At 45.2% G+C, this 16,824-nt stretch overlaps 1 protein-coding gene and 1 pseudogene across 2 annotated transcripts; both read left to right on the top strand.

Moving 5' to 3' along the window:
• Positions 1-255: 255 nt before the first annotated feature.
• LOC309803289 (ribonuclease 8-like) lies at positions 256-723 on the top strand (the record flags this gene model as incomplete). The annotated part of the gene is made up of 1 exon (XM_082619298.1): positions 256-723. One exon carries the CDS (start codon positions 256-258, stop codon positions 721-723), a length of 468 nt encoding a protein of 155 aa, XP_082475424.1.
• A 14,713-nt stretch (positions 724-15,436) lies between these two features.
• On the top strand, positions 15,437-15,893 carry LOC309803110 (ribonuclease 7-like; annotated as a pseudogene). The gene has a single exon. The product of its transcript is annotated as a ribonuclease 7-like (transcript).
• Positions 15,894-16,824: the final 931 nt, after the last annotated feature.

The raw sequence follows: 16,824 nt of genomic DNA on the forward strand, positions 1-16,824 counted from the left end.
GCATGAGGGACAGAATGAAGGAGGATAGGGATTCAAGGTGAGGGGGATGGAGCCCTAGGGTTAGGGGGTGGGGTCTTAGTGGTTTGGGGCACCCGGAGGGGAAGGGAGGGGAAAGACACAGGGTGAGGGAGGAAGGAGACAGCAGGGGAGAGAGATGGTGATTGGCTAGAAGGAGCAGGTTTAGCAAGGCTAATTTCCACCTCCTCTGTGCCCAGAGAACCCAGCCCTCCCTTCTGACTGTTCCCCCCAAGAGAGATGGCACCAGCCAGAGCAGGATTCTGCCCTCTGCTTCTCCTGCTGCTGGGGCTGTGGATGGCTGAGGACCCAGTCGGTGCCAAGCCCAGAAACAAGACCTCAGCTCAGTGGTTTGAAACTCAGCACGTGCAGCCCAGGCCTCAGAGATGCAACATGGCGATGCAAAACATCAACAAGTACTCCAATCGCTGCAAAGGCCTCAACACCTTCCTGCATGAATCCTTCTCCGGTGTGGCCGCCACTTGTCAGACTCCCAGCATAACCTGCAAGAGAGGCCGTAAAAACTGCCACCGGAGCCAGAAGCCTGTATCCCTGACCATGTGTAACCTCACCTCAGGGAGGTACCCAGACTGCAGGTACAAGGAGAAGCAGCTGAATGCTCCTTACATCGTGGCCTGTGACCCTCCCCAGAAAGGGGACTCTAGGAAATCCAAGCTGGTTCCTGTCCACCTGGATGATGTCCTTTAGGTTTCCAGCCAGCCACGTGCTTGGGCCGCGCCTTAAATCCCTCTGCAGGCCCCTGGACCACTCCTCCTCAACCCAGAAGGTTCTCTTCTGACATCTCTTGGGGCCCTTCCTAGCTCAGGCTCCTCTGAGAGGGTGGGGCTTCAGGGAGTTGAGGTGATACATTAGTAGGCTAAGCTCCAGAAGAGATGGTGATCTCTCAACTTTTTGTTGCTGTTTTTCCAGAAGCTTATCCCGATGAAGCTTAGGGGTGTGGGTTCCTTAGTCTATGCCTCCTACATCTTTCCCCTACCCCATCTTCTCACGGCAGCATGACGAGAGGAGGAAAGGAATGGAAAAGGAGTGTAGGAGATTTATGGCGAGAGCCACTCCTATTCCTAAACTAGGCCTCTTCCCTAGCTCTGATTGGTAGTGACGTGGCTTGTGGGCAGGGAGGTTGCCTGAAGGGAAGAAGACAAAGCAGCACCACTTCATATTTACATAGCATTTCATGCTTTTCACAGTGTGTCCACGTGACTCCCTTGTGAGATAGACATGACTAGGATTACTCATCTTTAGGGATGAGGACGTTGAGATTATTTTTTTTACATCTTTATTGGAGTATAATTGCTTTACAGTGGTGTCTTAGTTTCTGCTTTATAACAAAGTGAATCAGTTATACATCTGTTCCCATATCTCCTCCCTCTTGCGTCTCCCTCCCTCCCTCCCTATCCCACCCCTCTAGGTGGTCACAAAGCACCGAGCTGATCTCCCTGTGCTATGCGGCTGCTTCCCACTAGCTATCTATTTTACATTTGGTAGTATATATAAGTCCATGCCACTCTCTCACTTAGTCCCAGCTTACCATTCCCCCTCCCCATATCCTCAAGACCATTCTCTAGTAGGTCTGTGTCTTTATTCCTGTCTTACCCCTAGGTTCTTCATGATATTTTTTTTCTTAAATTCCATATATATGTGTTAGCGTACGGTATTTGTCTTTCTCTTTCTGACTTACTTCACTCTGTATGACAGACTCTAGGTCCATCCACCTCATTGCAAATAGCTCAATTTCGTTTCTTTTTATGGCTGAGTAATATTCCATTGTATATATGTGCCACATCTTCTTTATCCATTCATCTGATGATGGACACTTCGGTTGTTTCCATCTCCAGGCTATTGTGAGTAGAGCTGCAATGAACATTTTGGTACATGACTCTTTTTGAATTATGGTTTTCTCAGGGTATATGCCCAGTAGTGGGATTGCTGGGTCATATGGTAGTTCTATTTGTAGTTTTTTAAGGAACCTCCATACCGTTCTCCATAGTGGCTGTACCAATTCACATTCCCACCAGCAGTGCAAGAGTGTTCCCTTTTCTCCACACCCTCTCCAGCATTTATTGTTTCTAGATTTTTTGATGATGGCCATTCTGACTGGTGTGAGATGATATCTCATTGTAGTTTTGATTTGCATTTCTCTAATGATTAATGATGTTGAGCATTCTTTCATGTGTTTGTTGGCAATCTGTATATCTTCTTTGGAGAAATGTCTATTTAGGTCTTCTGCCCATTTTTGGATTGGGTTGTTTGTTTTTTTGTTATTGAGCTGCATGAGCTGCTTATAAATTTTGGAGATTAATCCTTTGTCAGTTGCTTCATTTGCAAATATTTTCTCCCATTCTGAGGGTTGTCTTTTCGTCTTGTTTATGGTTTCTTTTGCTGTGCAAAAGCTTTGAGGTTTCATTAGGTCCCATTTGTTTATTTTTGTTTTTACTTCCATTTCTCTAGGAGGTGGGTCAAAAAGGATCTTGCTGTGATTTATGTCATAGAGTGTTCTGCCTATGTTTTCCTCTAAGAGTTGATAGTGTCTGGCCTTACATTTAGGTCTTTAATCCATTCTGAGCTTATTTTTGTGTATGGTGTTAGGGAGTGATCTAATCTCATACTTTTACACGTACCTGTCCAGTTTTCCCAGCACCACTTATTGAAGAGGCTGGAGAATGTTGAGATTTCAGAAAGATTTGTTAATTAAAGAGATTGTCAGGTTGGTTAGTAGCAGCAGGTGGACTTGAAACTGGGTCTCCTGACTCTAAATACAGCGCACTTTCTACTTTACCACTGGGTGGAAAAGGAGAGTCCTCTGCAGGGACCACAGGGGAACCAGGTAAGATTTCACCTGGGAAACAATGTCCCGAGAGCTCTGAAGAGCCAGTTACCCCATGTTGGCTGCAGTAAAGGTCATTACCTCTCTAGCCAAGGGACTGTTTATGAGATGCTCCAAGGATCTTAATTCTCTCTCTCTCTCTCTCTCTCCCTCTCTCTCCCCCTCTCTCTCTCCCTCTCTTTCTCTCTCTCTCTCTGCCCCACTCCACCTCTCTGCCCTCCCCCTTCTCTAGTCCACTGCTCTTCCTTCCTGGGCCCTGGTCCTGGCTCTAGCTTGATCGCCTATAGCCCTGAAGGCACAGTGTCAGGGGGGTGTCCCAACTTCATCTCCCTGCTCCGGGATCACATTTCCCTTGACCTCAAGGGACTTCCGTGGCCCAGTGCCTGCTTGTCACAAACAAGCTGGTGGGAGCTGCCAGAGCTTCCTTCCTCCTGATAATGATCTCTCCTGCCTTGGTGCTTCCCTGGCTCTCTGCTCTGGCAGTCCGCCCAGGCTGGAGGGGTTGAGATGTGGAAATGCCATCTCCCCGTCCTCCCCCCACCCCTCCAAACCCCGGCTGCAGACACCACTTCTCCCTGGTGAGCAGAACTGGAGAAGCTATGGCTTTATGTAGACTCGGTCCTGATAGCTTCCCACTCCTAGCCCACACCCAGCATTGCCTACAGCCTTGACCATCACCAGCCCCTTCTCTCTTCCTTAATCTCAGTCCCAAACTGCACTAAGCCCCATGCCCGCCCCACGCCCACCCTACTTGAGCACCCAAATACTACCTTGTTAGACCTTCCCTTCCCAGCTCTGGAGTCTACTATCTACTTATCCCTCTCCCATACTCCAGTGCTCCCTTATGCCTTACCAGAGTCAGAGTAAGCTTTGGAGCCAGATACCATTGGGAGTAAATCTTGGCTCAGTCCTTTGTGGCTACATGACCTCAAGAAAACTGCACCTCTTTGCAACTATGTTTCCATATATGGGAGTAATACTACCTACCCAACAGGATTTCAGGAAGATTTAGAAATGACATTTATGAGGCCTTAGTCAACCCCAGGCACTGGTAAGCATTCAATAATGATAGCTAGCTGTAGGTAACAGTAGCAATAGCCCTGTCCAGTCATATTCACCTTTGGCAAACATGCAGATACCCCTTTGGCAAATACCCCATTCAATTCTCCTTGAGGTCTTTCTTCTGCTAGAATGATGTTTATGAGTAGGCTAGAGAATAAGTCTGCAGGCAGAGTCCTGCTAGGTGGGCTGGGTGGTTTGAGATGGTGAGGAGAGAAGGTAGGGAAGGGATGATGAAAAGAAAGGGGAGCAGAACATTGAACAATTCAATTCAAGCAGAGTGAGGGGCCAATACGTTGATGAGTCTTGAAAGTAGAGGGGCAATAAATATACTTTATAGCCAAATGCCAAATGACTGAATGTAAAATCTATATATCCTGTGGTCACTGTACTAGACATTTATCATTCTAAATACATGATTTTCAACTGAGGTGCATAGAAAACCAAGTCTCTTAGGGGTAGCTGATTTTTCTTTTCACTTTATTCTTTCTTCACAACTCTTTTTTTTACTCTTTATTGATGATTTTTCTTATGGGTGTTATGGTTTTGGAGACATCCTCCTCACAAACTATTTAAGTGGCTAAAATTATGCTTTTATTGTATCCTTTCGAAATAAGAAGAATTTCCAAATATGGCTTTTTCTTGAAATACTCATGATCTAAATAGTATTAAATAACTAAACATTAAACATAATTCTAAAGCAATCTATGGTGTGGTGATAGCGGTCAGAATAGGGGTAACCTTGGGGAGTGCTAACTGGGAAGGTGTAGGAGGTAAGCTGGAAATGTTCTATTCTTGCTCTGGATATACTTACTTTGTGAAAACTTATTGAGCTGTACACTTAAGATTTGTGTACTTTACTGTAAGCAAATTATACCTCAATTTTAAAATCTTCCTAAAAAGTATATTTTTAAGGATTAATTTATTTAACATGAGAAATGCTAATATATCAATTCACAAAGATTATAATATAATGAAATCATGGACTCATGATCTAATCTAATTTCTATTGTTCTGCTTTGTACTATTTGTTAAATTAAATAGTAGTTGTGCTAATTATTAAATTGTTGTAAATATTTTTGGTTCAAAAAAATATAAGGTTTTTTCCTAAAGTTATCCAGCTAATCCATGCTCTTCTATTAGTTGTATAACTGTCAACTAATTTTCCTATTTAACTATGTGAAAATTCTTAATAAAATTTATATGCAGTATAAGATTTTACAACCATTAATTATTACAACATTTTTCTTAAAATAATAAATATGCATTTATATTTCCCCTGACTGATAGGATTTCAACATTTTTAAAGCTCATAAGGAAAATTTCACTTCCAGTCACATTCAGAGTACTCACCAATATCTGATTATTCAGATATTAACAATGAACCCAAATGACCTGCCTTGTTTTCATACCAATGCTTTAACAGATTAGATTTGACAGTCACCCATTCCTTCACATGATCCTGATCACAGCCAAGTTCAGGGATGCCAGGAATTATGTTGAAATAAGCATTTGGCTATTCAGCCTTTCAAAGGCTGAAGCTGAGGTCCAAAACGAATAACAGGTTTGCGCCAATTACCAAGGCTGCATCTTGATACATTCCTACTTAAAGGCTGAAAAATGGGGAAAGGAGACTGATTACTTATGAGATTTCTGTTGCTGGGGGTGGGAGCTTGGAGGGGGGAGGAGGGTGTCTAGGGGAGTATTGTCCAGCCTTGTGTAGATGGCTCTAAAGAAAATTGTTTCGACCTGGATCTAAGGAGCAGAAACAGAGTTCTGTAAAGAATGTAACCCAAGAACTGGAGCTAGTGTGAACTAGCTTTCTAGGAGTAAGACTATCTGAGATAGCCTAGGTAGGATACTTTTCTACATGACCCTAGTTCCCCAAAGTCTCCACACTCTGAAGAAAATGACCCATAGACACTATGAAGAGGGCCAGCTGAGTCAACAGAGAGAGAAGGGTCCTGATCTCAAGGGCAGAGTGTAGGAAGAGGAAGTGCCCTTGAGTCTGGGACCCTTTTGCTCACATTGATTCAGACAGCCCTCTTCATAGTGTCTCTGGCCCTAGGGGATGACCTTAGAGCTACAGCAGCAGAAAACAGACCAACGCAGTAACAGCAACCAGGGAGACTTCCCTGTGAGAACCCTGGCCCATTTCACCACATTCCTCCTACGCTCCTGTACAACTGGGCCTCCAAAAGGGCTTCGAAGACTTCAGATCCTCATTTTAAAGTCCTCCTCCTACACCATCCGCCCACCCCCACCCCCACATTCTACCATGGAGAGATAGAAAGAGCAGTCAGAGCTCTTACCAGGATGTGTTCCTGTGCAGGACTCCAAAGCCAGTAAGCTTGGGAGCATCCATGAAGCCATGGGGGCATGAGAAAACATTGCTAGTGAGGTCTTGTAGGAAGTTCACAAGAGGTGAGATAAGGAAAGATGTCTACCCATAATGGATATACACCCATGATGAAAAGTCCTCTTGATTTAGAGAGATTGGAATTTCCTCATCTATGCAAAGATCACCTACTTCATAGAGTATTATGCAGATTAATGTGACAACATATATAAGGGGCTTAGTACAGTGGCTGGTGTGTAGGAAAAGTTTGAGAGATGTAATCATTTATATTTATTACTGTGATGTCAAATGTTGACAGGCCAAACCTGTGATGGATGGAGCAGGCCTGACTTCCATGACAGAAGAACAAAGGACTTAAACAAAGGAGGCCAAACTCCTCCTCAGCCTCCTCTTGCCAAAAAAACCTTCCTAGCCAAGAGTATATAAGGTAGGGTTCAAGGTCAGACAAAAAGGACAATATGTATTAATTTCTCTAGGTAAGGTAATTTGGAGTGGGGTGGGTGGGGGTAATGCTTTCAATTAGAGGGGGAAGAAAAGGCTACTGAGTATTTATATTAAGACTACTTAAGGGGTGTTTTCTCATCTCTACCTTCCATGAATCCAGAGATATGGAAAGAAGGCAGAGGATTTAGGGCCACTAACTTTTGAGGGTGTCCTCCTTACCAGCTCCTCTCCAAAGGGTTCAATTATCACAGCAGTTGATGGAGAGAAGGCTCTAGTGACATTTCCAACTTCCCCTCCTGAGTCATTTAAACTAGTCTTTAGGTAAGCTTACTGTCCCTTCGCCTCCTTTGTGGAAGATCACTTGTATTTTTCCCACCGTCTGATTCAGCTCCATTTCCTAGTTTGTCTTCCATTACACAAGACTACCACCAATGCTGGTTCACTGCTTTCCAATGGATTGGTTACAATGGGAAAACATCACACTTGTTACTTTCTATGGTCTTCACATAGAAACTTAGTTGAAGTTACACCTTTAAAACATAAACTGCACACCTGAAATTAACACAACATTGTAAGTCAACTATATTTCCATTATAAACAAACAAAACAAACAAACAAGCAAACAAACTGACCTAGTGAGAATCAATACAAATTCCTGCTTGGGCCATGGCATTTAGCACAAGACAGAACTTCACATCTGCATAGCTTTAGGCTCTTTCAGTGGATATTCATAAAATCATGTCTTAAGAGATTGTAGGGCTTCCCTGGTGGCGCAGTGGTTGAGAGTCCGCCTGCCAATGCAGCGGACATGGGTTCGTGCTCCGGTCCGGGAAGATCCCACATGCCACAGAGTGGCTGGGCCCGTGAGCCATGGCCGCTGAGCCTGCGCATCCGGAGCCTGTGCTCCGCAATGGGAAAGGCCACAACAGTGAGAGGCCCGCGTACCGCAAAAAAATAAATTAATTAATTAATTAAAAAGAGAGATTGTATCCAGTGACCTCAGAGATCATCTAGTCCTCCCCTCCGCATTTTGCAAATGAGAAAAATAAGACTGAGGGGACCCAAGATCACATGATTAGTTAAGTGAGAATTCAAGTTTCTTGAACCAGTCCAGTGATGTTCCCAAAGTGTCATTCTAGTTGATGGTCCCAAATGGATCTCAGACATCTTCCAAGGCCAAACTCACTATACCTGGACTGGCAAATCAATCAGCAAATGGGCAGGTTCCCAGATTGAGACAAAAATATGTTCATTCAAAAAAGAGTGTTCAGGGCTTCCCTGGTGGCGCAGTGGTTGAGAGTCCGCCTGCCGATGCAGGGGACACGGGTTCGTGCCCCGATCCCGGAAGATCCCACATGCCGCGGAGCGGCTGGGCCCGCGAGCCATGGCCGCGGAGCCTGTGTGTCCGGAGCCTGTGCTCCGCAACGGGAGAGGCCACAGCAGTGAGAGGCCCGCGTACAGCAAAAAAAAAAAAAAAAAAAAAAAAAAGAGTGTTCAGTGCCCATGATCCTGAGGTGTTTACATTTCTGCCTCTCACTTGCGGACCACATCCCCTTCACCTGAATGCTCACACTGTATCAGTGAGATGGAAAAAATAGTAGCACTCCAGAACTTGATGGTAAACTAGTCAAACATGTCCCTTGACCATGCCATTGGCTGTTGGAGACATAAATAAGGGCATGCAGCAAGAACAAAAGTCTTCACTTCCAATCTGCTATTTGGGGCCAGGGTGAAAACATTGCAGAGATCCCATTTGGTGGACCTCCAGATGGGCCTGAAACATCCGAAATATTTTATCTTTGGTAAGTATAATCATTCTTTTTGTTTGAATTTTATTTTATTAATTTTTTATACAGCAGGTTCTTATTATTTATCCATTTAATGCATATTACTGTATATATGTCAATCCCAAACTCCCAATTCATCACACCACCACCACCAACCCCCGGCCACTTTCCCCCTTGGTGTCCATACATTTGTTCTCTACATCTGAGTCTCTATTTCTGCCCTGCAAACCGGTTCATCTGTACCATTTTTCTAGGTAGGATCAACATTCTTTACCCTCAAAGTTGGCACATCCAGGGCTGGGTCTTCATGGTCAACTAGAGCCCACAGAGCAATGTTTCTCAGACTTTTCCCCGAAGTGCTTAGTAATGGCCGAGGGGAATTAAGCACCTAAAGTGATGCCCAGCAGGAATGAGCTTTCTCTGAAGCCTCTTTCTTTTACTTAACTAATATTTATAAAATAACCAAGTGCACAGATTTTTTTCCCCCCATACTGCGAGGCTTGTGGGATTTTTAGTTCCTCAGCCAGGGATCAAACCCGGGCCCTCGGTAGGGAGAGTGCCGAGTCCTAACAACTGGACCACCAGGGAATTCCCCCAAAGATGTTTTATATGTTATCTTCAAACATCATTTGTGGTAATAATGGATCAATATTAATTTCCTGGTTTTGATGGCTGTACTGTGGTTATGTAGGCAAGAATACTTGTAATTAGAAAATATTCATTTCTGTATAAAGGGATAATGGAGCATTTTATCTGTAACTTAGTCTCATATAGTTCAGAAATGTTAATAATTAGGGAATCTGGGTGAAGTAGATAGGGGAGCTCTGTGTACTATTTCTGAAACATATATAAATTTGAAATTATTTCAAATCAGAACCATTTAAAATTATTTTTTGAGGGACTTCCCTGGTGGCGCAGTGGTTGAGACTCTGCGCTCCCAATGTAGGGGGCGGGGGTTCAATCCCTGGTCAAGGAACTAGATCCCATATGCATGTCTCAACTTAGAGTTCATATGCCACAACTAAGGAGCCCACCTGCCACAACTAAGCCAGTGCAACCAAATAAATAAGTAAATAAATTTTTTTAAGTAGTTGATTTGAATTTTTCAATATACTCCATCAAAGTTTTATTTTATATAAAAACAATGTTTTAAATCACTTCCTTTCCCCAAAAAAATAGTTTTGGTAAAATTGGGATAGAAGACATTTATCTTGTGGCTTTGTGTGTACTTTGTGCATATCTGTATTCAACCTAGGATAGGAGTATACTGGCCTTAATGAGGTTTTCCTTAACTTGTTCGCTATGGGTTATGCCTCTGACCAGTATTTCTTTTTTTGTGTGTGTGTGTGTGATCGGTATTTCTCTTTAGGAACTGAATGAGGAAGATAAGGTAGCCATGGAGCCAGGGCAATAGGAAGGTTCCTCATATGCTAAAAAATGAGAAAATAGACATCGAACACTTGCAACAGTGACTGGGACCTAGAAACCCCTCAGTAAGTGTTTGCTCTGCTTTTATCATTGTCATCATCATCCCTGGGAGGTCCAAACACTGAACACAGGCTTGAAATAAGTCAAAGGCAACAAAACACATGTGAGGGGAGCCACATGCCTCCACTCTGGCTGGACAGAAGACTACATCCTCTCCTTCTTGAGGACAGATCCTATAGTCAGGAACTAACAGAGGCATTCCACTCACTGAAGCAAGATCATGGTGGCACTGGGCTCCCTGAGCAGGCCCTAAAGAGCTACACAGTAAAGAAAAATGGACCTGGTAAGAGAGAGAGGGTCAGCCACTGGGTACAGAAGGAGGCTTCCCAGTAGGAGTGCAGCAACCAGATTTCCTGTGATAGTGCTCTGAGGCTCGGAGTTTAGAAACCAGGATCCAGGACATCTCAAGGCCATGGGCCTTCAGAGTCAGGGACCCCTCTTGGAGGAGACTCCTTCTCGGAGAGATTCCCTGTGAAAGCTTCTGGCAATCTGAGACCAACCCAACTCCTCTGGCCTGGCTGTTGACTCATTGCCAAGACCAGAGGTCTCAGCAAGCAGAGCAGGAGAACGTTCGGAGAAGTGGGGCAAGGTAGCCCTGCTGTCCTCCAGAGCTGCTCCGGAGCAGGACACTGCCCTGCAGGCTGCCCATCCTTTTCATTTCCCTCTGGGCTTTTCCAGCCAGAGCTTGCCTCTACCCAGTTTCCTGGACTGTCGTTCCATTTGCATTTTTCTCTTTTTTTCCCTCTTCTCTCTCTCCTGGGGATATCCTTATACATACTCACAAAGTAATCAAGGAGCTGAGTATTCACAGTCTCAGTTTTCTTTCTGAATTAGCATCGCAATAGTGTTTCACAACAGAGCTAGTCAAACGCCAGGGTGGCAGGGCATCCATCATTACGAGTAAGTGCTGCTTCCAGTCAGCTGTCCTAGCCCTAGGTGGTCCTCCTGGATGTGTGAGCTGTTTGGCAGAAGCTAGCTGAAGATCTTCTGTGCTGTGCTCGGAGAAACAGAAGACTATCAGCAGCCACCTGCCTCCTGAAGCTAAAGTTACACCTTCATTCAGCTTGTCTCTCCGGTGAATTTCACTTCAGGGTATCTGCACCCCAGCCCATCTCAGCCTTGACACCTTCAGAAAGCGGCAAGCGGCGTCAGCAATAGCTCTTCTCACAGGCTGTCAGGACTAACTTAGCGGAACAGCGAAGCTTCCAGCTGGTTACTCACAGTGGAACCTGTCCTCAGACACAACCTCTATGAAAAGATCCCATCAGTGCCCTCTACTGAGGGGCCAGGAATCAGTTCTGGACAATCTCACACAGGACCCAAGCAGAGGATCAGAAAATGCACAGTCCCTTCTCCCCTTAGCCACAGCTGGTCATTTGTAGTGGCCCCGGCGCCCCCTACACCAGCCCCGCTCTTCCAGAACCCGCTTCTTCCTGAAGAAGCTACCTCTCACCTCCAGGGGGAAGCCTGACAACCATACTGGAGGTGGCATTTGGAGTTCAAAGGCTACCTCAGGCCAGCAACCCAGACAGACATTTCTGGTCCCCTCACCCATATGCCTCTAGGCTATCCTGAAAAAACTAGTCTCTACAGGATCATTGCATATTCTCTACTCCCCCTCTTCTGAGCTACCTTTGGGGTCTTCCTGAAGGGCCTCTCCTCACATTCTAGCCTAGCTACTAGCACTTTGATGTTTCATCTTGTCTCATAAAGTCTTAGAAGCGGGCGGGGGGGTGCTTTTTAGAAATTATTCAGCTGAAACTCTTTGGGTTACAAATGATGAGGAGACTAAGAGGACCAGAGTGGCGATTCAGTTCAACACACAGTTAACTAAGTATCCCTCTGAGCTATCCATATGCCTGACACTATGGAGATACAGAAGCATGAAAGGGCCTGATTTCTTTCCCACGAGTTTACCATCTAGTTGGGAAGACCTGATACACACGTAAGAGTCAGATAACAAAACAAGGTAGTACACGATGGAGCACCCAAATGAGTGGTACCTGGAGTTAATGCCGAAGGCGGTTACGTTCAGGAAGCGTTCACCCGAGGTAGAGTTGTACAGGAAGGTTCACGCAGGTGGTTATGCACAAGCTCATAGGACCAAGCGGAGATCTGAAGGATGGTAATAGTTGAGGGAGAGCCCTTAAGGAAGAGAAAGAAAAACAGAAGTAAAGTTGAAGAGAGCAAAACCTGTCCAGGAGATGAAAAGGAGCCCTATCTATTAGAATAGTCACAGAGTGACTGTCAGCCCATAAGGTAACTATCAGTAAACAGGGAAGCAGTGTGGCAGGAAGAGAACAATAGCTTTGGAGGCAGACCTCCCTCATTTTCAATCCTGGGCCTGTCACTTAACACATCTGTGACCTTAGCCTCTCTAAGCCTCAGTTTCCTTTTCTATAAAATGGAGGTAATAACATGGAACACACAATATTGTTTTGCATATAGCATTACACATAAAGCACAAGGCCTTGGCACACAGAAGGCACTTTTTAAAAGAAAGCTATTATCCGTAACCAAGTACCTAGCACCGTGCCAAGTGCATATTACATGTTCAGTAAATGGTGGTTAGCAGTATTCCTTTCTTCCTGCAGCTGTGGTACAGCCCTGTGCTGACCTGATCCTAAAGTAAGGTGACGTGTATTCTCCTGGCTGACTTTAGGAGAGTAGTAAGTGATACACTCAAGGCAGCTGGCCCTAGAATGTCAAGGGCTATGTTTAATACCCCCATACCACACTAGACATTTTAACATTTTATCACGCCATATTGAATATATAAAATGTATGCTCCTCATTCAATATCATTCTTGCAGATGTGTACCTGAAATGATTTTTAAAGTTTTACTTCTGAAATTGTTTGACTTCAAGTAATTTGGGATTGGCACTGCTCCTTCTGCAATTGTGGTATTGAGAATTCCCATAAAAGGAGAAAAAAAATCTAACCTAAGATTGTTTTCCAGCATAATAAACTTCTTATGGGTGCCAAATTCCCAAATAAGTGAAATCAACTTACCTGCTACCACCACGTGACTGTGGTAGCATGGAAGTAAATATTTTAAATTTGATTTTATAGTTGACTTTTCCTATATTGGATCCCATTTTTTTTTCCTAGTATCAAATATTGTAGGCCCCTGAAAGCCTCCCAGACCCTAGTCACTGGGCCTCTAGTGCTTAATGGGTACAACAGCCCTGAGGCTGTAGCACTTGGGAAGACATGTGATGAATAACGAGGATCAAATACACAATCAAAGGAACCCCTTCTTCAGGCCTCCCTGAGTGGGGCTGGCCAGCGGCAGGGTCAGCACCTACTTGAGGAAAAGCATGTTTGCAACTTAACAGGATTCAGAGCTTGCAGAGTCTGTGGTCAGTCATCTTGGTCGGCATGAAATGTTCGTGCCAACCCTTGTCTCCTGCCGCCATCCCTACCCTCTTGCACAAAAGCCCAGAGGCTTGGGTCTGCAACTGTAAATGAATAATCACATGGGAATCCTTCCATCCCAATGGGAAAGGCTCAGCTGAGGGCCTGCAAAAGAGAAATGACTTCCTGAATAAATATATATATATATTTGCTCTCTGAGGCCCAAGTCAACTGCTTGCTGGATAATGTTCTCCTGGGTTGAAAAATCAATGTTTTGTTAGCTTTGTGGGGAGGAATGCAGGAAGGGATTCCCCACTATGAAAACGGTGAGCTCTGTTGATGAACCTGGCTCCACCTTGGAGACAGAAAGGCAAACATCTCAGAAGTTTCCCATCTGGCAATGCAGATCATAGGAGCCTAAGTGATTTTTGTCACTTTGCAGAGCATTTTATCTCAAAGGCAGTGAAGTCACATGGAGGTCAAGATGCTGGGGAGGGCTCAACACACCAGCAAAAACCTGAGAGGTCGGGCTTCCCTGGTGGCGCAGAGGTTGAGTCCGCCTGCCAATGCAGGGGACATGGGTTCGTGACCTGGTCCGGGAAGATCCCACATGCCGCAGAGCAGCTAGGCCCGTGAGCCATGGTCGCTGAGCCTGCGTGTCCGGAGCCTGTGCTCCGCAGCGGGAGAGGCCACAACAGTGAGAGGCCCACGTACCGCAAAAAACAAAAACAAAAACAAAACTTGAGAGGCTATAGCCAAAGCAAGATCCCTCACTTCAGTCATTTGCTTCCTCCCTTGATAATTGCTGGAATACTGCCAGTATAATAATTTACTAAATATGTATGTATGCATTTAGTTCAAATAGTTCTTTGAAAATGAAACTGTGTAACATCATATTTCAAAGAATACTAGGGTCACTTAATAAATAGAAGCAAAAATAAATATAGTGAATGCCATCCAATTTTTAAAAATTCTATCCAGATATTGCTTTCAGCTGAAGACTCAGCCTGAGGTCTGTTGTCTGTACTGAAAAGTGGGGAGAAACAAAGCCTAACTTTCTTGCTCTAATAGGAGACCTTCTTCTAAATGTCATCAGAAGGATTAGAAGAGAATTACCGAAAGCAATGTTCATGTTTCATTTAAACCACAAACAGACACACACTGCACTCTGTTTCTACGGGAAACACTTCCTCCTTCCCTTTTCAACCTGGCACTAGACCAAAGGGATGGGCTGAAAGTCAAGAAGCTCTGGCCCCAGCTCTGCCACTCACTTGGTGGCCTTCGGAAGGGCAGTTGCTCTTTCAGGCCCTCCAGGCCTTTCATCTGTAAAATAGAGTTGCTTGAGATGATCTTGAAAAACTCTTCTGCTCTGATTCTCTATGATTCCAAGACTTTCTCCAATAGAGCAATATGTCAGCCACAGAAAGAACCCAACTCACCATACTGCTTTGCTGGCTAGAGAAGTGAGAGTGACTTTTTCTAGCTTCAGAGAGAAATTGGACCACAGAGCAGAGAGGAATTAGCCTGACCCCACAATCTTAATACTGACTTTCAGGAATGACTGAGCTAGACTGGGAGGGTGAGGTACGGATGCTTGGCCTACTTTTCTTCCAAGATTAGTTTCCTTTTGTGGTCTGACTTCTCAGAGTTTCAAACAAGAAACATGGGAGTGTAGAAAGAACAGGGGGTTTGGAAGCCAAGAAGCATTGATTCAGATCCTGTGTTTGACGCTCCCTAGCTGTGCGATGATGGGCAATTTCCTTAACTTTTCTGAGTCTCAGTTTGCTCATATATTAAAAAAAAAAAAAAGAAAGAAAAGAAAGAAAGAAAGAAATCATACCTCATAAAACTCTTATGAGGGAAAAACAGTATAAGTGCTTATTGGGGGCATAAAAATGTACATTATCTGCTGGAACTGAACAATAAACAGCCAGTAGTGTTTTTAAATATCTGAGGCTATACGAGCCCTGCAATAATTGACTTACAGTATGAAATTCTTAGAAGGGCTAGCAGGGCAACACCCATGGTGACCCAGTCACATACCTCCCACTTCTTCTGTGCCACTGTGCCCCTTGGGAGAGATGGCACCAGCCAGAGCAGGATTCTGCCCTCTGATGCTGCTCCTGCTGCTGGGGCTGCGGATGGCCAAGGACCCAGTCGGTGCCAAGCCCAGAAACATGACCTCAGCTCAGTGGTTTGAAACTCAGCATGTGCAGCCCAGGCCTCAGGGATGCAATGCTACGATGGCAACATCAACAAGTACTCCAATCGCTGCAAAGGCCTCAACACCTTCCTGCATGAATCCTTCTCCAGCATGGAGACTCCCATCATAACCTGGAAGAATGGCTGTAAAAACTGCCACCAGAGCCAGAAGCCTGTATGCCTGACCGCGTATAAGCTCATCTCAGGGAGGTGCTCAGACTGCAGGTACAAGGAGAAGCAACTGGATGCATTCTTCATCATGGCCTGTGATCCTCCACAACAGAAGGATGGCCTAAGGTACCAGCTGGTCCTGTGCTTTTGGATAATGTTGTCTAAGGCCAGGTGTTCCCCCACCCCAAGCTCTGCAGACTCCCGATGCTACAGCTGCATTTCCTCCCTTGAGTTCTTCACTAATCCTTACCCTTTTTGCAAATACCACTTCTCTCCCACGCAGCCAACTTCACATACTCTTAATTCCTTACGGGGTTTTGTGGATGCTCCAAATGGTGAGGGAAGAGAGGTGATTCTCCTTAGCCCTTCACTGTTGCTTATATTGCTTTCTGAGTGTGGATACCATGTGGCCCTTCAAGCACTAAGGCTCTTAGCAGAGGTGCATCTAGGTTTTGTGGGGCTTATGGCATATGAAGTTTTGGAGACCATCTTTTTTTGTTGTTGTTGTTTTGTTGTTTGTTTTTGCGGTACGCGGGCCTCTCACTGTTGTGGCCTCTCCCGTTGCGGAGCACAGGCTCCAGACGCGCAGGCTCAGCGGCCATGGCTCACGGGCCTAGCTGCTCCGCGGCATGTGGGATCTTGCCGGACCGGGGCACGAACCCGTGTCCCCTACATCAGCAGGCGGACTCTCAACCACTGCGCCACCAGGGAAGCCCTGGAGACCATCATAAAGAAGAAGAATAGTCAGAACCTTAGAAGAGCTGTGGTTGGACAGTTCAGAGGGAACCCCGTCGGGGGAGGCAGAGATTATCTAAGGACGGAGGGCTGGAGAATCTGTGCCGGGTTCCCTGTGTTGGGCAAAGGAATGTGTCTGATTTTGTTGCAATAAAAGACCCTGCTTTTCCTGACTGAGTGTGTGTATTACTATCCAAGTGAAAGTATGGAGGTTTGGAAACCCCTCCTTATCTCTGTGAAGCTTCAGTATCACATGCCCTGCAGGCAGAAGGGAGGGCAGCTCCCTCAGCAGGCTTGGGCTTGGAGGAGCAGCCTGGGCTCTGCCTTCCACCCCCTTGAAAATTGCCTGGTGGTGTCATGT

The sequence above is a fragment of the Mesoplodon mirus genome (genome assembly GCF_964341445.2).
Source record: "Mesoplodon mirus genome assembly, chromosome: 4".
Lineage (NCBI taxonomy): Eukaryota > Metazoa > Chordata > Mammalia > Artiodactyla > Ziphiidae > Mesoplodon > Mesoplodon mirus.